At 42.8% G+C, this 22,684-nt stretch overlaps 1 protein-coding gene across 7 annotated transcripts in view; it reads right to left on the reverse strand.

Moving 5' to 3' along the window:
• Positions 1-499: 499 nt before the first annotated feature.
• The window catches only part of pbx3b (pre-B-cell leukemia homeobox 3b), a 56,497-nt gene continuing 34,312 nt past the window's right edge, over positions 500-22,684 (reverse strand). For 2 of the 7 annotated variants that reach the window (XM_086313687.1, XM_086313688.1), the window contains exons 3-11: positions 12,434-12,675; positions 11,311-11,501; positions 10,165-10,300; positions 9,313-9,342; positions 5,574-5,739; positions 4,909-4,986; positions 4,363-4,475; positions 3,373-3,462; positions 500-1,763 (exon numbers count right to left, since the gene is read on the reverse strand). In XM_086313687.1, the coding sequence (XP_086169813.1) occupies positions 1,671-1,763; positions 3,373-3,462; positions 4,363-4,475; positions 4,909-4,986; positions 5,574-5,739; positions 9,313-9,342; positions 10,165-10,300; positions 11,311-11,501; positions 12,434-12,675 (1,139 nt within the window). In that variant the 3' untranslated portion in view covers positions 500-1,670. The remainder of the gene's footprint in view (positions 1,764-3,372; positions 3,463-4,362; positions 4,476-4,908; positions 4,987-5,573; positions 5,740-9,312; positions 9,343-10,164; positions 10,301-11,310; positions 11,502-12,433; positions 12,676-22,684) is intronic. The other 5 variants (XM_086313689.1, XM_086313690.1, XM_086313691.1 and 2 more) reach the window with 3 other exon arrangements.

Here is a 22,684-nt window from a genome sequence, read left to right on the forward strand (position 1 = left end):
TGTCATGAAAGCAAAAGGTTTATTCATGTTTGAAATTACACAACTACCACAAGGAAGACTTTTCAGTCCAGGGTGTAGTCTGGTTAGAAAGTAACACTAAACATCTTTAATACATTAGAATCACTGCCACAAATCATTTGTCATGACTTTTCAGTTTCAGAATCACATACAATAGAAAAAAGAGAAAAGAAGTCTTGAACCCTGTTGAACAGAGCTGGAAATGTACAGTTCTGAATACTGAAACCTCTATGCATTACACTTTTTATAGTGATTTTTTTTGTCTTTTTTCTCCGCATGATTTAGTAACAAGATGAGCAACATTCAAAATGTTCTTTTTTTTTTCCTCCCTTCATTATTTACAACAGTTTTAACTGTTTGGTGTTAATTTAACAACAATATTCGCCACACGTCCCCGCCCCTCCCGCGCGCCCACACCCCCCAGCCATATAAGCCACAGAGCAACAACATCTTCAGCCACCCAACCCCACCCCCTCCCATCCTCTCCCCGTCTATTTTCCATGGTATTAATATTGTTATTTCGTTGTTTTGTTTTGTTTTTATTTGTTATTTTAAGTTGCACAGCTGCAACATCATTTTATTAAAAGATTAAAATATACATTAGATTACATAGAGAATGAAGAGTTTACAGTGTTACAAGATGTGATCAAAATAACTACATAAAAACATTAAATAAGGGCCAAAGAAACTGTGGTGGTGATATGGTTTAGAGGTAGTAGGTGAGCGCTCTAAGCTACAGAAATGTTGGAAATTATTGGTTTCTATGAATGAGGTAATAAAGCTGGGTATTGATTGGTGGGGTGTATAATTACTCTTAAGCTATATTATGTACAACTTTTCCTGTGTAATGGGGGCCTGCTCCTGTGTGCCATGTTGTAATGATCTACTGTCCGTGTGTGTGTGTGTGCTGTCGAGGGGGGCTTCCATAAGCAGTACAAAAAAAAAGGTTTACATATGTACATACTAAACATCAAATTATAAAATATGCAGTGGTGTCATGTTATAGTCAAGCAATCAATTATGCTTCTTTATGTTCCAGAGTTTGAATAGTCATTTCCTTGTACTAATGTATACAGCTGTAAGGCAAAAATAAATCTTGAAAGTAACTACAAAGCTGCCATTGAGCTGTCAACAACAGCATTGTTGAGTTGCCGGACAAGACTGCGAGCACATTACAGTCAAAGAAACAGCTGCTTTAATCTCTATGTTGTAAGGACTCAATTATCAAAATGGAGAGTGGCAATTAAATCAAGAATCGAACAAATGGGCCTTTAAGGTGTCATAAAATGTCACGGAAAACACACAAGTGTCATCCCGTACTTTTGAGTGGAGATAATTATCCTGAAAGCTTACTCTTATTTTTGTTTGGAAATGTGCATGTGTTTACCTCTACAGTGAACCAACAAATTAAAAAGAAGAAGAAAAGCATGGTGTGTACACTTGATTGATTTATGAAGAAAGAACAAAACAGCTACCGGGAAACACTTGGTGTTCATAATGGAGGATGGAGTTTCAATGCGTGCAACACGGTCGTGATACATTTTAAGATACGTGAAAACCAATCTGCTGTGAAAGTTTATGTTTCAATATCCTCTTCAGGTGGTCAGCCAGTTAAAAAGTCCTGCTAGAGGCGAAGATGCATTAATAGCGGATCAATTCGAGGTATCGGAGTGCACACTTCCAGGTCCTTCTGTTGGAGATATTACAGAAGATGGAGTCGTTGCATCTTGCCATCCCCCATTAGCCTTGGACACAAATGGAAAAGGTTGAGATTACAATCAAACACTCAATGCAATATGAACCTGGTAAATTCTAGACACTCCAAAAACAGAATATGTAGATATATAGACTGATTGCCCTAATGTGTCAGTTGATATTAAAATGTTGCAGACGCAGTTAGTCTAGTCTCTGTGTTACAGTAGCATCAGCAAAGAGACTCTCAAAAACAAATTTGTCCTGTGTCCCGACCAATGGGAGCGATCCCTGAAATCAGTGTCTAAGCAGATTTCAGAAGCGACCGACAGCTTGTCGCTACATATTCTCCTGTCAGTCAAGAAGAGGGAGGGCTAGGGCTGCGTGAGGTGGGGAGAGCTGAGGGAAAGTGACAGGGCAGGGCCTCTCCAAGAGAGCCAGTCTTAGCCAGCCTGACTTTGCTTTGCTCCAGGCGTGACCTAGCCTTTACTGGATCCCTCTACGTCACCACCAACACAGCTAAAGGTCTATGTGAATATATCAATAGTGCATTTTCTGGGCTATGGCTAAAAATGGCTGCTTTTCCACAGCTTTCTGTTCAGAATATGTTTTTTACTTTATTACTCTTTGTGCTCCGATCCTCTCTTTTCATGTGTTAAGGTTATTCGACTATTAATATTTTAGTAGGGATCACACTGAGCTCTGCTGAGCCAGTAGGCACAGGTCTACACTGCACATGGAAGTGAGAAACCTTGTGAGAAAGAAAGAAACACTTGATCCTACAAGGAGTTGACATGTCTAAAGAGCTTATAGCAATAAGGCTACAGCAAAGCCAAAATGACACCAACAGCACAGAATTGTTGGCAACAGCCGCCACCGTTTGTTTATATTTAAAAAAAAAAAAGAAAAAGAAATAGATTTTTTAAAAACTAATTTAATACCTTATTTTCATGCTTAACTCTTACATACTATTAAGACTGTGAATATCTGTGCATTTCACCCAACAGGAATGCTAACACAAAGAGAGCAAATGCTGCAGTGTTGATACAGTGCCGAGAGAACGAGCTGTCTCCTCCTATTTCTCTCTCTTTCTCTCCTTCACTCTCCATCCTCCCTCATCAACGAAATTAATCTTTACTCTGATAGCTTCAGATTATGTGCTGCTTTACAAAAAGGCGCCATATCAAACCTCATCAGGGAAGAAGAAATTCATGTCTGGAAAAAGGCTGCGGGCGATCACGTGATCATATTTTATCATGAAGATAAGTCTACGGAAAATGCTGTGAAGCATTTCAAAGCAGCTGAAATGCAACAGATAGGGTGTGTTTTCCCCCCCCTCCAAATCTCATTCTTGGTTTGAGTCAAACAAAGTATTAAAAGCCGTTTATTAAAGTAAATCTGATTTTATTCACCTGCTGTGTAGCATATTTTTTTATTAAAAGCAGCTTTTATTTAGATCAGGTGACACAGTGATGTGACACACTGGCTAATATTTTATTGTGCAGGTTGTAAAGCAATGTAATGCACTGTAATTTCATTGAATAAAATTAAAGGATAACCATGCAGCACTTTTATTGAAAAAAAAAAAAAAAGTATCAATGAATTTCACACTCCCTTTGCCTCAACAAGCTCCACGTGTAAGCCAATAAAACCTTCACTTACATTTAGGCCATGTGGACTATACATCGTGTTTCCCCCCAGAGCATCATTGTATCCTGCCGTCTGACTGATAACATGGCGCAGGGTATCCACCTGAAGGGACAGACAAGGTGGACAAGCTGGTCAGCCGAGTGTCTCGCAGACTTCCAACACTAACTGTAAACATGCTTAGTAAAGCAAAAGATATTAACTGAAGTGAAATTAACAAAAAGGGACTTCTGAGACAGCAAATGTACTAACCAGAAAAAAACAGGGCAAAAAGATTTTCAAAATAAAATTAAAAACAAAGGATAGTGATGTTACGAGCATGCTCAGGTATACTACTTCATCTAAAGCAGTTGTGGATTGATACCAAATAAAAGCATAAGTAAAAGTAATGGAACACATAGACTTTAAAAAAAATCTTAAATTAGCTTTGATTTTTCTTTACCTTTATTATGAATGAGCATATATTTTTTCTGGTGTGGTAGTGAGTGTGTGCAGTGTGTCGGCTGTGTAGCTGCGTTAAACTCACAAAATGGAAGACATCAACAACAAACAATAACAAGATGAGACAGGAAGATAGCGATACAGAAGTACAGAAAAAAAGGGGATAACATTGTACCAAAAAACCCAAATACCAACCCAAGAGCTCAAGTCAAAGCCAAATGCATTCAGACAATGTTTTGAATAGTAACCAGGAAACTGCTTTGCGGCATGATTGCAGTGGGGTGGGATCATATTTTGGCGGCCAAAGCATTCCATCCAAAGCGAAATAGTCAGTAAACACTTCAGTCAATGGGCTGTTATTGGAGGCCTCACTTGGTAATTTGAACTGCCCGTGGATAGGCAGCATGTTTTTCTTATTTATGTTTTTTGGATTTTTTTTTTTTTTTTGCTTTTTTCAGTTTGTTGTGCTTCTTAGACTGCACTGTGGATGGCTCAGTACACAGGCAAGACAAGGACAGCTCTCTGCACTAGTCGTCAGGAACTGTCCCTGATTGTTGCTCCTACCTGTGACTGTACATTGGCTCCGACTTGTGCCCCTTGGTAAGAATCCCCATTCAGACTCTGCATGCTCATGAACATGTCCCCAGAGTTTGGGAGGTTAAAAGAACCTGAAGAACCTGGAAAGGGAAGATGTAAGTAGCTGAATACATGAGAGGGCTATAAAGGGAAAGCACAGGCACACACACAGACACGCACGCACACACGCGCACACACATTTATCTGTAAAAAACACACCCAGCTCAAGCAGACAAACACACAGAAGAAAGACTCCCATAAAGCAGGCAACTACAGGGGTGACGGAAGAAAAGGCAAGGAACCAAAACAGAGGAGGAGAAGGATGATGTGCAGAAGAACTGAAGATCTTTTTTTACAAATGCAGTGAGCACAAATTAAATGAAAATCACATGACAACAAGGGGACCGGTTCTATATGTGGTTGGTCGCTTAAGCTCCCAATTGTTCCACATCACCTACTTCCAGTCTAAATTAGCAGGGAGGTATCACATGGTAAATGACAAGGACAATAAGAAGCTTATGAAAAGACCAGTACCAGTAAACATGTTGCTTAAAAGAGTGTTTTTGCTCTCTGCAGAATCCAGCTGAAACTCTTCATCTTTCATCTGGAATCCTGGGTGCAAGAAAAAGGGACCACTTCATAAGCTTACCACATCCCGACGAAGCTCAAGCTAGTCCAAACTCAGCATTACATTACTCATCAAACTTGACTAAATATGCCCTTTCAGGCTCTTTGCTTTTATCTCTATTTTTATTCAGCATCAACTGCACATAATACCATTTTGATACTACTACTGCAGGTAAAATGCTCCCAGCAATTATGTTTCACTTTTTTGCAAAATGCCTTTACCATTCAGTGGGAATACATACCATTACATTAGAAATGACAAGAAGTTGACAGAAAGTCAAGGGAAAACAAATCCCACGGCATTATTTTGAAAAAATTTTTCTTATTTTGCCAAAAATACATGTGTTCTCGGTTCACAAGTCAGGAACGCTCTCTTTATGCATGAGTTTGCTTGGCATCAACTGTCTTATAGACAGGAGACACTGTGATCCCCAAGCTGGGAGCAGAGCCTGTCACTCTAGCCTGTGTGAATGGTGCATGAGAGAGTGAGGCAGGCAGGCAGCAGGTTAAGGACTGAGGTAGAAGGTAGATCTTTTCGTTTGTTTTATTTGTCTATATGCAGGAATGCCTACCGGAGTTGGGTGTGGTAGGGGAGTTGGCCTGGCTGTTCTGCACTGCAGCGGCTGCAGCGTGTGCCGCATTTACAGCAGTCTTGGCGGCATACAGGTTGGCTTCTTCCTGAAACTTGCCGATATTTTTCTTGTACCGGATCCTTTTGTTGCCAAACCAGTTGGATACCTGCGTGGGAGAGCAGAAGGAGGAGGAGCAGAGGAGTCAGATGTCAAGCAGGCACAGCACCATGCACTGAGCAGTGCGATTGTTTCAAGATGTCATGTTTGGGTCCATCAAGTACCCAATTCCCAGCCCCTGTGCTAATGTCCGCCGGGTACACAAGCTAATTAAGCCGTAATCAGGAGCCACTTGTGTCTTCTCATGGATGGGAGCATGACATGCTCTCAGATCTGTCTCCTGACAAAACTAAAACACAAGGGGCTCCTATTGCACAGACACTGAAGTCGGTACATATTTCTCATATGAGGACTGGTTGTTAAGGATACAAATTTTGACATTTCCCTCAGTGCAACATATGAATGTTCATATTTTATCCTCCACAGAATTCTCACTGGTTCCAGACGAGTGGGTCCAGGTGATTGACATTTTATAGAAATACAGTTGCTTAACGTATTGTAATAATTCATCATATGACGAGTACGTCCAATTTAGCATAACCACTGGAAAACATTACACAGCTTTTTGGGATTACTGGGTCTGGGTTGCTTTACTTTGGAAGATCATAAAACACTAAGGCAATGAAACATTTGTGCACGCTCAGTGATTTAGAGCGCCGTAGACATGAGAAGCAGTACAGGGATTATTGGGGCAGGCCTAGAGCTCTTAAGGCTCGAGAAAGACTCGAGATCAAACATGCACTAGAAACTGGGTACGTTCAGATTTAGAGCAGTCGGATATGTTAATTTTGTTGGACCGAAACGATGCCATTCAACATCAGACACTGAAAAGTTGTATGGTGTGAACCTTATGTGTGAATGCTGGCTCTGCAATAACAGTGGAATAATAATGAGATGATGCTTGTTTTTAATGGTCCTATAAATTAGAGTGTCTTGTCGCTGTGCTGCAGCCCCCCTCTCAGGCCCTGCAGCCCACGGCTGGACCAGCCAAAGAGCAGCTGCCCCTAATGACGCTTTATTTAATTTCCACCCATGTGCTTAAATTTTAATATCCCCAGCAGCCCGCCGATGCTGTGGCGTAAAAACTGACTGGATTTGCAGGACATCAGATCATTTCTATCCTCCACGTCTCTGTGCTCTAAATCTTTAATATCTAGGCAATTAAAATTAATGACCATTCGGGCGAGGCCCACTGTTGGCAGGGTTTCCTTGACATCAATTGTTTGATGGGTTTACCTAGAGGTTAAACTAACAAGCAAGGCTTAATTGGAAGCAATGAAAGCCCTGGCCATCATCCTTTTTACTTAACCTGCTTAGAGTGGATTGTAGAGCCTAAGACGATGCAATATTGTTGCTCTTTTGGACAGCTCGCAATGTGCCCACAAACCCCTGAAAAATCATATAAAATGTTTTGTAAAGCTCATCAGTCTGTTTAATTTAACAAAATGTTCATAAAAACAGTGCATTAAACAGATCTGCATTTATTAAAATGTCAGTTGTGGCCAGTTGTGGTGTTTGCACGTTCAGACCTATTTTTATCATTAAATTTGACTTAATGGATACAGACTATACACTAGTTTACTTTCATCGCATATTACTTTCATCAGAAAGGAGGCAAATCCTGCAATAAAATATGACTGATTACTTCATAAAATTAATAGATTTTTTTTTTTGAGTGTGTTATGACTGTAGTGCACACATTTATTGTGTTACAAGCCTCAGCAGTCTGGACAGACTCAGCCGCGGTGGCGTCACATCTTGTAGATGTTATACCACCCTTTTTTCTGCACACACATTTCTCTCCTGCCCGATGAACTCTGGCTTCAGTGATTCTCGGGTTCAGCTAAAATATTGAATAGATGCACAGCACAGCATCGTAGCAGACCATGCATTCAATTGACTCCTATGTTTGGTAAGAATTACCTGACACCACCCGCACTCAAAGGCAGCGATTGTGTCATGACAATGCAGACTTCCTGTGCAAAGCTATAATACAACTGGCTTCATTGTTGCACACTGTAGTTAAGAGTTTGGACTATTTCATTGTGTCTCAGACTGCTTTCTGATCAATATATGACCAATGCATGAGCCAAAAGTGAGCTTGCAATGCCCTACTGTAAGATCAAATACAAAAAATAAAGCATTCGCTGCTTTGAAATTATTATTATTTTTAAATAGCTGAAATATTGGAAAGGGTGTCATACATTTTGCATTATAACAGAACATATTAACCCTGTGGTGGAATCAGGTTTAACAGTTAACCAGTGTTATATTGACACATATTACATCAAAGGTGGCCTCTGAAGCATCCACACACCTCAACACAAACTACATCCATCATATCCCATGCCCTTAGCCCTTTCTGCAATGCACATGCAAATTAAATAATAATAATAATAATAATAATAAAATGAATAAAAAAGGAAATAAGACCTGGTATCGCACTAGGTAATATTACCACCTTAAATACATCATTGTGCATCAGTTCTGTGCTCAAGCAGTAATTGGACATGAAACAGACATCTGCAATTTTGTTAATTCAAGGGTATTTTAAGGGCATTAAAAGTAATAATAGAAAGGAAATGTGGCGTTTGGACTGCTGGAATCTGAGTGTGCGCTTGACTTGAAGATGACTTCATTTTCAATGATCCCTGTTAAAATGATGCAGGGTGTTTCATCAGCAAAGATGTATTGAGCAAAGCTGCAAAGCGATATTGGCATACCATTCACAACTGATGGTGTTTAGTTAATGAACTACTTGTGCAATCAAGAAAGCACCAAAAAAAAGGGGGTGTTAGTCCAGCCTGCAGCGTGACCACAGTAAGCCATATATGAATCTGAAAGGCTGGGCCACAGTGAGGGATAACATACTTATAGTGAACCCAGCATTATGTCAAGCCTCTCACTCTGTTACCCTCCTAAAATGAGCCAAAGCACTAAGAATAAGTCAATAATGATGTCTGCCATGGCCTCCGCTTATCGAGGAGTACACCACTAATGGGGCCCGGGATGAGTTCAGGTGAATTTTTAAAAGCCCTCTAATTTCTGCAAAGACTTATTTGTTCTCATGGGAACTGGTTCAGCGGACTGCTTTAGGAGACACTCAGACAACAATGCCCATTTCTTTAACTGCTGTAAATCACACAGTGATCATGAGGTGGGAGGGATATAAATAAACTCTAAGTGCAATTTTTTTTGTTCAAGATTTAAAAAGATCACACAATTATTCAATCTTCTACAAGAAAACAAAACAACAATAAAAGAAAAGAAAAAGAAAACAAATAAATCATGTCATAAACCATAGCCAGAAAGTAAAAATTACATGTGACACATTTGTACACACATAGTATGGTGATAATATGGGTGTAGTGTAAAGATGTCAAACATTAAAAATAGGCTGCAATCTCTTGTTAAAAGTGGGATGTAAATGCTGATATAGCTTAGCCACGCTTTTTTTTAAATGTAAATTTAAACTTTAAATTTGATATTATAGCATTAGCATGGATCCAATAGTGTAAGAGAGGGAGGGTCTGTGCACTGGACAACTGTGAGGCCATTACATACATGAACAAAGGAGGTACAAAAAAATGAAAACAGTGGATCAGGAGAAGTTATGACATACCTGTGATACTGTGATGGTGCTTCCCACCCCCTGAAGGCAAAAAAGAATGGGCTTTTACAGTATCTGACTCTTCATGACTACACTCAATATACCCCTCATCACCCCCTCCCCACACAGACAAAACACTGCAGATTATTGTATAGATTCATGTTTCTCTGATATTGTGTCTCAAGAGGACAACCATAGAACAATGGAGAATAAAAAAATCTAGATAGTAGTCACAATCATAGCAAAGGGGGGAGGAAAAAAAAGAGAAGACAGGGTAATAATACTTTGGATGTGGGGGTTAGGTGTGAGAGATATTGCCTTCAGGTTTACCCAATGAGGAGGCTATGATAGATATCAAATTGGAAAGTTGACTTTTTAAGTGTGAAATATAACAGAATTAGCAGACTCCTGCAAGGTCACTTGAAGAGCAAACATATGAGTAAATACCCAGGATCATCCAGTGTTTTTGAAGCACCGGAGTGACCGCTTTTCTTAAAGTAATGGATGATGCCTTTTTTTTTCTTTCCATATGACCTGAGCGACTGACCAGGCAAGAGAGAGAGAGCGCACATGGTGGATGGGAATGAGGGGGAAAAATGGCAGGGGACCCAGCGCTGGGGCGACTAAGGAAGGACAGCATAGTGCTTTGATTGAGGCTAAGATGATACAGGCCTCCCTTCCCTGTGGCCCTGCTCTGACTGACTGGGACCAGCCTTGACTGAAGGATCATTAGGAAGTCACAATGTCAAGGTTAGCAAAGGACATTGCGCCTTGGTGGTGCGACCTACGGTAACTATCCCTCAAGGCTTTTAGCCTTTCCCAACCTGATTACCCACCAGCTACTGTTAGACGAGCACTACCCACCTGGGAAACTGTGATGCTGCACTTCTTGGCCAGCTCCTCTTTTGCCTCCTCGCTCGGATACGGGTTGCTGAGGTGCGAGTAGAAATATTCGTTCAAAATTTCTGTTGCCTGCTTGCTGAAGTTTCTCCTTTTCCGCCTGAGTGGGGAGCAAAACGAGAGAAACACCGAGCAAGCCTATTAGTGAGACCAGCATTAACTCATCCACTTGGATTGCACAAATTGCACAATCAATCTCACACATAAATGGTGAAAATAATGAGGAATGGGCTCTAAGGGCCCTCAGGAGCAGGATATCGTGTCCTGCTCCAAGAGCCTCATCAACACACAAAAGACTACAACCAATAAACTGACAAGCACACAGAAAGACACACATACACATACCGTTGCAAAATACATACAATGTTTAATTTGGTGTGTTGGTCTCCAATCTCTAGTCCAAGCGTGTAATGTGTAGAGTTTAGTGCAGCGGATGGGTGGGCTTCATGATGGAGCGCAAAGCCCAGTCGGAGTGCATCTCGGTACATTATAGAAATCATGGCATGCACAGTTGAGCATTGTTCCTGAAGTGCCACAGCCCCAGGGATCTCAGTAGAAACAAGCAAACTCTAACTAGATCTGGGTCCCCTTCCCTCCCAGGGCACTACTTATCATGTTGTTGAGCATTTGCTTATTTTGCCTTGTTTACTGTGCTTCACACAGGCAGTGGGCAGCAAATGTGCTTCCACTTGGCTTGTTTGGCCCAAACTTGTGCTTCTCTCCGCAGAGCTTCTACAATGCACCATACTGTTAGTGATTAGAGTAATCCACAACACCTGCTGATGACCTCCCCTCCATCCATTACACATGACTCGGCCCCCATTTCATTTGGGTCCTAACTGCTCTCAGGTGTGAGGGCATGATTGTCTTGGAAATGGATAACGCATGGAACATGGGCATAATTAAAATCATGCATCTCTGCAGTGCTCACACTGTGTGCTGTGCCAGAAAAGTGAAAAGAAACTTCAGACCTGCGCACCGTCTAAAAATGACCTCGCCCACTGGATTTACTTATGTGGGTCACGCAGAAGCAATAAAAAAGTCGAAACTTTATACCTACACACACACACGCGCGCGCGCATTCGCACTAAGCACACACGATCAACTGACCTGGCATCAAGGAATCTGGAGCGCAGGATCATGACAGCCTCACAGGTGCTCTGCTTCAGTTGCATCTGGATGGAACTGAACTTACGGTGGATGATTCCCACCATGCGCTCAATCTCTTTGGGAGAAATGGGCCGCGTACGAGACTGTTCCCTCAGCAGGTTCATCACGTGGGTAGTGAATTCGTTACATGCCTGCCAAGCGAAAGAGTGACAAAAACAACCAACGTGAGGCGGGGTTTTTGTTGTTTGTTTGTTTTAGAACTTTAAAAAGCTCTTGACTGATGTTTTAAAGTTATATCCATTTTTCATGTATTAAATGAGTTAATATGCACGCTGTTCTTGATAAAAGCCTCCACGGAGTGCGGTGTTTGCATATAACTCTGACATAATAGGTGAAGTCATCTCAGAATAAATGCAGATCTGCAATTTGGCCTGGCCTTAATGCACTGAAGTTAAGCAGCTTTTCGTTAACACGGTAGTTCATACATGATTAATTAGAATAACTCATTTACGTAGTGCACACTTTAGCTCATTACTCTGAGTAAAATTTGTTAAGTATTTACATTTAGATAATTAAAACCTGGAAACACCCTTAAGAAAGATGCATTTACTCCAGGCGAAGTGTTGTGTGCCCCCGCATACCCACCTCCTCTCTCGGAGAGAGCACAAAGTAAATTACTCTAATTTACCTCACTGGCTTGCTGAGGCATCACAGTTTCACCTTCTATTTTCACCCATAATGCCCGTGTTTAATGGCAGGCTCAAAGTGCTGGGTGAAAGAGCTGATCATACTTTCATTTAACACAGATGACTGGGGCACTCCTTTGGATCTCTATAATCAACTACAACACAGTGAATAATACGGCAATTTCGCTTTTTCCCGAGCTGCTTTTTTCCCCACATCCTCCTCTATCGTACATATTCGCCACAGTTTGCAGTTGTGAAAGTACAACTCAGTGGCTTTTAAACATTTAAACACAAAGTGAAAATTTGAAAGCTGGTTGCCACATGGAATAATGCATAAAGAACATTTTGGAGGGTGTGTGCTATTTCCAATAAAAACTCATTCGGGAGGCATTTCTTGGGAGGATCTTAACCTTGGGGTTGTAAAGCTCCCTCCTTACCTGTTCGTATTTCTCCAGCTCTGTGTGGTAAATCTGTCTGATCTGGGTGAGTTTGGCTCTGTAGTCGGAATGTTCGATTGAGTTGTCGGCTGCCCCGCCCGAGGCAGCGGCGGCGGCGGCTGCGGCGGCAGATCCGCCACCTTTCTCTGGTCCCGCTACTCCCTCTGCCAACAGCATATTGTCTAAACGCATGAGCTGAGGGTCTGGGGGGTCCTCCTCCTGAGCGCCACGGATGCTGAGACCTGCAGAGACACAGAAACAGGGACAGGTTTCAGCAAATGCATTCAAGAGATGAATTAAGATGGGGAAATTAACATTATTAATAAGAGAATAAGTCAAAACTGCTGAAATCAGAAGCGTTGACTCTATATCGTTTGATACTGTGATGTTTCCCCGTCAGGTAGGAACTGAGCGCCTCCTGTGTATATGCTGTGTTCCTGTCGCCCATGTGTACGCCTGTTCTCTTTTATTTACACACTGCGCTGCACACTGTGTGTACGGGAAGGCTGACATGACAGCAACATCCATAAACTGACAAATGCTCAATGGTGAAGTGGCACTTCTACTCTGTGAAAGGATGCTAAACAGAAAACTATACCTCTAGTAAGTGTCTGTCTTTCACACAGTGAATGCTGGGAAATCCACAAAAGTAACTGCTGTTTTACTCGCGTCTATTTCCTTGTGAGTTTTGAATCTTCAATTCATTTAATTTAAGACGAATCTAGGCCATTATAAGACTGAGCTGTGAAATAATAATAATAATGATAAGGAAAAAATTGTGCAGTGAATTGCATGCAAAGCGCAAAGCCTGATTTCTGTGTTTGTTTTCAGATGGTGCTGTTTATTTCCTCTGGTCTTCTGTCTCGCCAGCCTGTCAGCAGGTCGTAATCACACAGCAGATAGCGCGGGCTACGTGCACACCTGGATGCGCTGGCAGTGAAACCACAATGTCAGGCTTTTCAGAAAACAAACACAAAAAAAAGCTCTCGCAGGTCAAAATTACACCAAAAACACGCTCGAGCAATCAGGTCTAGTAAGTGGATAAAAATGTGGCTCAATGGGCAGTAAATACTGAGTGGCTACTCAAACGTTATGATTACCAGAGTTGTTTCAATTCAATAATCCCTCCCGCAATTCAGGGATTTTCAAGCGCTCATTACAGCTTCATTAAGATATGGCTAGCCTTTGGATTCTAAATAAGAAGATTAGCGGCTCTATTGTGTCAGCCAGTAGGCATGCAATCAGAGAAGCCCTTTTTACCGTGCTTTGACCGACTGACCCTGCGAGCCGTTCACAAGAGTAAATACTAGAGAGAAAACACTCCTTTTCTTCTTAATATCTTTCTTATAAACACAATCGTAGGTTAAAAAAAGCCCACAGTGTAACCTCTTTTCTGATGTTTTCATCCCCGTTGGTGGTTTGTTCAACTGCAATGCCACTGAAAAACAAATTTTCCTCTATTTATAGGTCGGCTGGCTTTGAGTCTTTTAGGTGTAATGGTGTGAAAGGAGTGGATGAATGTGGCTATTTGTGCTGGAGACATTGAGATGCTGGACAAGGCTCCATCAGGCTTTGCAGAGCCAAGCCATCCATGTGGACAATATGCCGCTGCTCCACTAACCCTCATCCACATCACGCTGCATCTGCACAACTCCACCCAAAGCCATCATTCTGGACAGATTCGACTGTTTCCATTCCAGTTTGTGCTGCGTGAAACAAAACGGCACATGATTCAAATGTGACTGACCAGATGCCCGGCTCGGGATCTCAACATGCTCTAATAGCTGGTGGTTTGTCTGCCACGACGGTTCATATTTTCCCTAATTCAGTGTTTACACCCACTCTCTGAATCAACGCAAACTCAGCAGGCTGCACTTTTCTTTGTGCTGCGGGTGGTGGTAAGTAGGTAGCCACGTTTTTCATGTCAGGTATATTAAATATAACTCTGGGACGCGGCGTACATTTCCACACCAAACCTAGTTGTCACTTTCACTCCACTCACTCCATATCCAGGGGAAATGCAGCTGAGGGAATTTACAGGGCTTTTCAGCTAAATGGGCATAAATCACTGGTTTCATTCAAACTAAATAATCACAGGCCATAAAGAGCTACTTGTCTCTTACCATATATTACCACAAAGTTCCTGTGTGCAATACTGTGGCCATTCACAGCAAAGGAAAACAGAGCGAGGCATTAGAAAGTGACACGTAATCCTGTTAGTCCGCTGACATGTGGAGTGGCCGTGACATTTTTATCATACGTGTCCATTTCTATTTAGGAAATCAGCAGGATAAAAATGATTACTGCACTGCTCCAAGAAGGAGACCGCCCTGCAGGAGTCCACCAGGGTGTATTTGTGCCACGCCAGCTCTGGCTGGTCATTCATAACACATGTTATGGGAGGGATAGTGAGTTCATCTCAACCACATAAATACTGAAAATTAAAGAAAGAATAAGAGCGAAACGCATATCTCTGCCTCGCTGTCTCTTTTCCACGCACCTTTGTTGGAGGAGCTAAGCTCGGCGTCATCACACAACTTCCACAATATAAGCTCAAGCGAGATAATATCTTTAATTTGCTGTGTGGTTGACAAATCTGTATGGTAACTCGCAATTCCACAGTAACATTTTGCAATGCTGCTTTTCCTGCTCAAATCTTTATCCTGTTTTTGTCTGATGATATGGGTATTAAAACAAGTTTGGGCACCCGAGTTTAGCTTTAATCCACCTCCACAGTCAAAGTGGGATTAATCTCGGTGCGAGGGGAAAGTGCGGGAGTCATGTCACCTTGGTAAAGCCTCTAAGCAAAAGAAAAAGGAAAAAAGAAAAGAAGAAAAGGAATTTAAGAAAGAAAAATCCATATCTTCCAGTTATTACACATGGGCTTGATGATGATGCTCGCTCACTTAATTACCAGGGTGCATTTCATGATATAAAAGGGAAAAAAAAATGAGAAATTGTAATAATAATGTCACATGTCCTTAATCGGCCCCATTTGTCATTCAACAATACAGGTGGGGTAGCCGGGTAGAAAAAAAAAAAGCACTTGCATATATGATTGTTCCTCATTTCTCTTCTGTGGCTGAGACAAAAGGAGACGCTGTGATTAATCCTTCCCTATCAGTTAGGGGTGGCTCTTCTTTTCACTTTTTACAGGTTTCACTGTCATTATCTGATTCGTGGATGTAACAAATTTGACAGATAAAGGCAATGCAGGCCTTTTCTCTCATACACTCTCCCCTGTTCACTGTTTATAATCATTTCCGGTTCGGGGCCGTTGTCTCGTACATCATTCCCTGCTTGAAGCCCTGACAGCGATCTGAGCACTGCCTGGGGCTGCTCTCCTTTCCTCCCACCTCTTTTTCCCCCTTGTGCCCTCTTTTATTCTGTGGGCTTAGCTGACCTTTGCCCCGCTGCTTGTTTACTCTCATCACTGAAGTGTGAGCAGGAGAGCCATAAAGGAAGAGCCCCGCTGGGTTAATGTGGCCTGCTGAAGAGTGCAGGGGTGGCTCTGGGCTTCTCCACCTCATTCTGCCTCGCTCAGTGCACTGTCAGACACGAGATGATACACTGGAAGAGCGGCGCTTCTTGCAGATGAAGCCAGAGATTTTTATTTTTATTTTTTTGCGACACTTTTCTCTCAATACCTAAAGGACTTTTCAAGATTAAAAGTTCTGTGAAGCAGTAAAGTAACCTATGTTTAGATGATACGCGCTGTGACTCGGTTACTTCCACCACTGTTTCCAAAACATCCTGTTCATTACAAGTAACCCTGACCTCCTGCAGTCCTCTCCTACCCACTCCCTCTAGTGAACAGCTCCGGCCACATATCGACAGTCTGTTCATCTAATTGCATCGATCCGCAAAGGTCTCCCAAAGCCAACTAATCGAAACAGAATTTATTTTCTGTCAATATTTGCAAAGGTCATCTCTCTTAAAGCCGTGGAGTTGATGGTGTGAGGAGAGAATCGTCTGGAAGGAAGAGCGGGACCGTGGCTTCTAGCCTGTTACTGAAGCTCGTCCAAGGTGAGCTTTAACTTAAGCTTGGCACTCGGGATCCGGGGCTTCTAATCCACCGTGTTATTAAAACCCGCTGCCAAAGCAAAACACTAGAGACTACAGAGGGCTTAGAGTATCCATTTCACAAAGAGGCCAGTGTCACTACAGCCGCGTTCCACGTCTCCTTTGACTTCATATCATCTCCTTTGTCGTGGCGCCTGGATCGGTAACCTTCAGCTCGAGAGGCGGGGAGCTGGATCAAATTACCATTGAAAATCTTTTGTTCTGTCAAATGAAACATAAGAATCCTCTTTCATCGACGTTCTTAAAGGCTTTTTTTTTTTTAAAGATTGGCCTACATCCACATGGCACAAAGAATCTGAGAGAATGCCTGTGGGCTCTCTCTCTCTAACATGTACAGTAATTAACATGCCATTAACACATTAATACACATTAACTATTCCCAATGTTAATGGCAGGGTAATTATCATACCTGATACCACTCTGTGGGGAAGCCAAAGCACATTTGCCACTTTGTGTTTCACTTTCTTTGTTGAGTGAGCTGAAAAGAATAATTTGGGAAGATGGCTCGGGCTGCTTTCCTCCACATGAACAATATCTGTGTCAGTGCAAATGGATATATTGTCTGTCTCCAGCTCAAACGCTAAGAAGGGCGTCCGTGTGAATAATGCAGCTGTTCTGATTTTACTATAAAAACACCGGAAAGGAAGAAAGCGCCCATTGTGAGGCGCTAAGGACTGTTTTTTGTTTTTTTTAGAGGTGAGGCTGAAACACTGGAAGGGACAAAGAGTGTGGTGATTAAATGCCGAGCAGTAGAAGACAGGGAATGGGCCCTAAACTGGGGAATCCCTGTCTGGAATGATGATGTATTTCCTCCCAGTGCAGTGAGTGATAAGCTAATCAGCCGCGCTGACAGTGAAGTGTTACAGCCCCCCAGTGCTGGGTCAAGACTTCTCCCATCATACACCACCAGCACACACTAAACAGACAACGCATGGAGATGGTGGCGCTGGGGAGTGACAAAAAGTGGCTCTGGTCAGAAAAGAAGATCTCTGTCAGTTCAGGTAGCCTTTGTCCTTTGGTGATGATGAGGCACTCCTCCCCCCCCAAAAAAAGCTGTGACAGCATTGGGGTGGGGGGTGGAGGGGGGCATGCCACTCTCGACCCACAACTCCAAGACATGCGAGGAGCGGGGGTGGGCAAAGGGGGTGGGAAAAGACAACCCAAACAGACATCTTGAAGACATTTTGCCAGGCACACCAAAATTAATCACTGTCCCACGGTGGCACTGACATTTGTGGGAAGTGACACACAACATGACAGACTAGAGGGAGAGGATGAAAGGAGAGCGAGGGAGGGTGGGAGGGCTGAGTAAACAAGAGCCACTGTCACTCGCTGTGATCATGTGTGTGCGCGCACCCCTGTGTGTGTGTGTATGTGCATTTGTGTGTTTATATGTGGATATGTGAGTGCCCACTTTGTTTCCTGCCCTCTAAGACTCAAATGTGGGCAAACAGCCAAGTGGTTCAGTGATGGCTGACCAGGCCTGGTGGTGGCGGACACACGCGGCGGTCGGGGGAGACTGGCCAAATGAGCGGACAGGACCTCCGCTACAGATCAGCACACTGACTGACCCTACAGGACACGTACAGCATGGGGCTCCAACATAGGGCTGACGTGGTTCACATGGTCCGCTAGTCACAGAATGAGCAACAAACACAGAGACATCCGTGTGGTACTCAGGCAGCCGTACCAAAACCTAGGACAAACATAGCATACGCTCAATAAACAAAATGGGAACAAATGACAGGAAAATCTTCCACAGCAGCTTCAGTGTGCCTTGGTTTTGGTTTTATAAATCTTTGGGATTCTGCTGGAGGATTGAGCACCATTCACCCAGCTGATCTTCATTTATTTGTTATTTGAAACAAATAAAGTGGTCAAAAAACACTGTCATCTTGGGAGAAACCACTCCCATCAAGACAGGAATGTTTCACCCTAAAGATCCGCAGTGACACTTCCCTCTACAGGGGACAAGTGGACACAAACCACATGAGAAACCCCTCCACCCCCACATATTCGAACTGCCTCACTAGGCTCTCAGTAGGTGACATGCATTCAGACCTTCACCCTCTGTTGGTGTTGGTAAGGGATGAATCATCCGACAATGTCCCCCTTTTTTTCCTGCATCTCTAAACCAGTGATAGTTTTTAAACTTCTGAACCTTCAAATTTGCATCTATCTTTGTAGGGATCAGTTTAAGGACTGCAATACTGCTGTAATATCCCTCTCTATGTAACTGTCAACAGTCTACTGTTGCCGAGACTGATCACATGCTGCATTGGCATTCTCAAGTCAGCTAGGGAAGAGTTGCTCTTTTGTTTTTCCCTGAATGTTGCTCTAGTGCACAAGCATCACGGGCCAATAGCAGTTTCTGACCATCTTTCCCACAGATCTCAATGCAGACGTCACTTAAGTCACTGTTCTTACTGAAGCACTAGCGGAGCAGTCTTTGTGACCGAAGCCCCTACCATCTGTGTCCCAACAATGAAACCACTCTTTCACCAGTGAAGAGAAATATGGGTGAGGGGGACTGAGAGTTTTACTGTCCAAGAATCAGACCCACTGCTTCACAAGATGTCTTTGCATGATCGAATGCCAGCTGCTTAACTCCTGTGTACCTGTAGTCACTGTAATTTTCCACTCATTTCTTTATGCCTTCCCTTTAATTTGTCCCCCACCCTTATTAGTCAAATAATATCTGTAAGCCTCATCTAGACTAGCACGTGGAGCGTAGATCACTTTGAGACCGTTATTGCATCTCATGTTTCAATATTTCATTTTATTGCCCCCTATATTGTGTTAGCATGTTTTGCTTATTTCTTTTCTTCAGTTTCATTTTATATTTCATGTATTGATGGTCTTTAGCTGCTAGCCTCAATTTGCTGGAAAGGTAGGCTGATTTGTTATTCAGACCCCAAGCAAATAATGCAAATGTGGCACTGAAAGCCACTTATGAAATACCCAACGGCAACTAATCACTCCTCCTCTCGTTCCAGCCTTTCTACAGCCTCCTAATTAGAAGATGGAGATTGCATGAAACCAGGTCACACAGCAGGTCTTGTACACACCGATAACCAGGCAAATACGCAGGCAAAACTTTGCCCAGACACTAAGCCAAGCATGCATTATTTTAAAGGCTAGAGGTGAAAAATAATGCTATTCAGGTTATTAATCCCATATATTTCACTGTATGCTTCCAAAGAAAGGATTTGGGCTGGAAGCATTTTGTCTGTGTGTGTTTATGTGTTCTGTATTTGTGTGTATCTGTGCATGTGCATACGTCCATGTCTGCATGTGTGCGTGCAAAGGCTAGATGCTCACATAAACAAAGAAAAGGCATTGGTAGCATACAGCCAACCATGATCCACTGCCAGAGAGATTATTCTTTGCAGTGCCATTTCTGCAAGAGAGTTGACAGTCCATCATTTAGATTTTGCAGTGTATCCACGAAAAGGCTGCATTGCCTGAAGCAGAAGGAGCTGCTCTTTCCTTCAGTGTCTTTTATAGAAGAGAATTCAGCTCCAAATTGTAAAGCCAGAATGTTTTGCTAGCCGTGCTAGCGTGTAAGGACTCTGCTACGAGGCAAGCGGGGTTATGACATCGGAATAAAACTGCACTTGACGTGCTGATTCTCGGTGGGGACTGATAAAGCTCACAAAAACAAATCCACCTCCAGTATCTGAGGCTGAATGCACCCAGGACGACAGCGCTTTTTCTGGAAGCATCCTGAGTATGAGCCATGTTGCAGGTTACTGCTAGGTCTGCAGAGTGCAGTGCAAGGAGTGGCTGGGCAGATCAGGTCCAGGCCAAACAACAGCTTGTGACAGAAGCAGGCCAAAGAGGATGTTGAGACACGCAGAGATTTAACAGGCAGCCGGCCTGCCATCCACTCTTTTTCAGCTCTCCTTATACTCAGCCCATCACTTCGGATCCATCGCAAGCGACTCTCAAAGAACACAGCAAGAATATAGTTTTGCATTGCTATGAGAAAGGGACAAAATAATAGTTGCACGTTTGTGGAAAATGAGGAAAATATCATTTTTCTCATTTTATTTTGATTGTATTACACACCTGCCGAGGATACTCCACTTTTTTTAATGACACCCTGAAAGCAAGATAGCAAAAAAAAGAGGTTATTTGGTGCTAATTATTCCCAGCATGTACTTTACACAACATTTAATGAGTTAGACTGGAGGTGTGGCCATTGGCTGTGACTTGCTCGCCCAGTTACCGAAGATGAACCATGCAATCTCCCTCACGTCACCCCTGTCATGTGTACCACGTCCCCCTCCGCATCCAATTCCCCGCTAAGGCTTCAGTGGAGCAGAGACGAGGCGCCACTGAAGCAACACAACAGCTCCCGTAGCGTCTCCACACACCGGCTAGGGAGGGGTTGAAGGGGGGTAGAGCTGGGAGCTCACTCCCATAATTACAATAATTAACAGTTGCAGATTTAATTGGAAGGGAAGGCATTAACAGGAGGAACATTGTGGTGGCGCATGCAGAGGGAACCTTTGCTGCGAGAAGCTTTTGTCTTCTTTGTACCTAATGGTGCCTTGGCTGTGGTTGGCGAGTGCTGACACAACACAACACAACCGAGCTGAGGGTTCAGACGGTAGAGCTTGTCAGGACTCAGACTGGAGGCAGATAATTAGGTGCCAGGTTAATGAGAGCACAGGCTCTTGATGGCATTTGGTTACTGTATGTGGGCAATTAATGACTTTGTTTTTGTGTTTTTATTGCCCACTTGAGTGGAAAACATAATACATTATTCACCTCAGGCCCGGCGTGTGGTGTTTGATGGAGTAGCAGTGACTCTGGACTAAAGAATCAGTTTCATTCACCGTGGCGAATTCAAAACAATACATAGTATACGGAGTTGTGAAATGCAATCTCGGCTCACTCACGGCTACTGCGCCGTCTGACCTTTTCAGAGTGCATTACCTCATGTCGTCAGCAATGATGTTAAAAACTCCAAATATGTCAAGCAAACGATGAAGTCACTGGTCAGGCGGAGGACAACGTAGCCCACAAAACACACCAGAACAAAGAAAGCAAACCCGAGCGTTGGCTTAATTCTCCGTGTCGCGTTTCATAATGTATTTACGAAATTCCACACCCCGTGGAAAAGCCCCGCTTTCATTCCAGAGGATTTATTGGCAATGAATCCACTGAGAGGTCTTTAGACATCCTCTTCTTTAGCCCAACCGCTCGACGCCTCCTATTTTGGAGTTAGTTGTTCTCTAGCCTGTGGTGGCCAATTAGAGTGCTATAAGATAAATGGGCACCCGCAACTTTGATGTCCATCTTTTTAATAAGCTTTGGTTAAGATGACATCTGTGTGAAAGAGTTCAATATCTTCACAGTGGGAGAGAAAAGAGGTTTATTCTAAAATGAAATATCATGTAAATACTGCTGGAGGTTTAGGCTGGGTGGGGTGGGGTGTTGGGGGATCACAGTGTCTGCTGTGACTCTGGTGTTGGCATTCATTATCTTCCACTGCAGTCGCGCAGATTAGTCAGCGAAAGATGATTTTTAGAGCCTTGTGAAATCTAGGCTTTTATATACACCGAATACTGAATCAGCTTTAGCAGGATTCAAATAAGGAGAACGTATCACATCTGAAAAACAGTGTCTATTTTATATATGTATATATACAGAAAAGTCAAAAAGAACATAGTAGAGCAGTAATAGGATAAAAGGTGCAGTGTAACAATATCTAAAATGGTGGGGTAATAAAATGGTGCATGAGTCTGTATGAATGTAGGAGAGAAGGAGAGGTGGAAAAAGCATATATCTAACCTAGCCTGCGGACTTGCTCCTTTATATGTGCGTGTAACTCAGTCAGGAATAATGTAAATGTCTGGAGAGTCTTAAGACTGAGCAGGCCCGTATAAAAGCACCCTGTTTCGGGCTAGTAAAACAAGTCAATAAATACAGCGGAGAAGTCAGTGCTGTCTGCTGCACTCTCGTGAATGAAAACAGAGGTGAACTGCTTATTTTCAGTCTGGCACCAGAGGTTGACAGCGGCATTATGGGCGCTCATACATTCTGACTATCACTCGTCACAAGCTATATCTGTCAACATTACACTCAAGTGCATTTTAGATGTAAAACAAGCCTTCGCCTTGCTGGTGGGGTGGGGGGCAGTATTTATGACTCGGCGTG

This window comes from Aulonocara sp. 'chitande type north' Nkhata Bay, linkage group LG12 (assembly GCF_057382095.1).
Source record: "Aulonocara sp. 'chitande type north' Nkhata Bay isolate Kocher_YH1m ecotype deep benthic linkage group LG12, A_spYH_male_GT1.1, whole genome shotgun sequence".
NCBI lineage: Eukaryota > Metazoa > Chordata > Actinopteri > Cichliformes > Cichlidae > Aulonocara > Aulonocara sp. 'chitande type north' Nkhata Bay.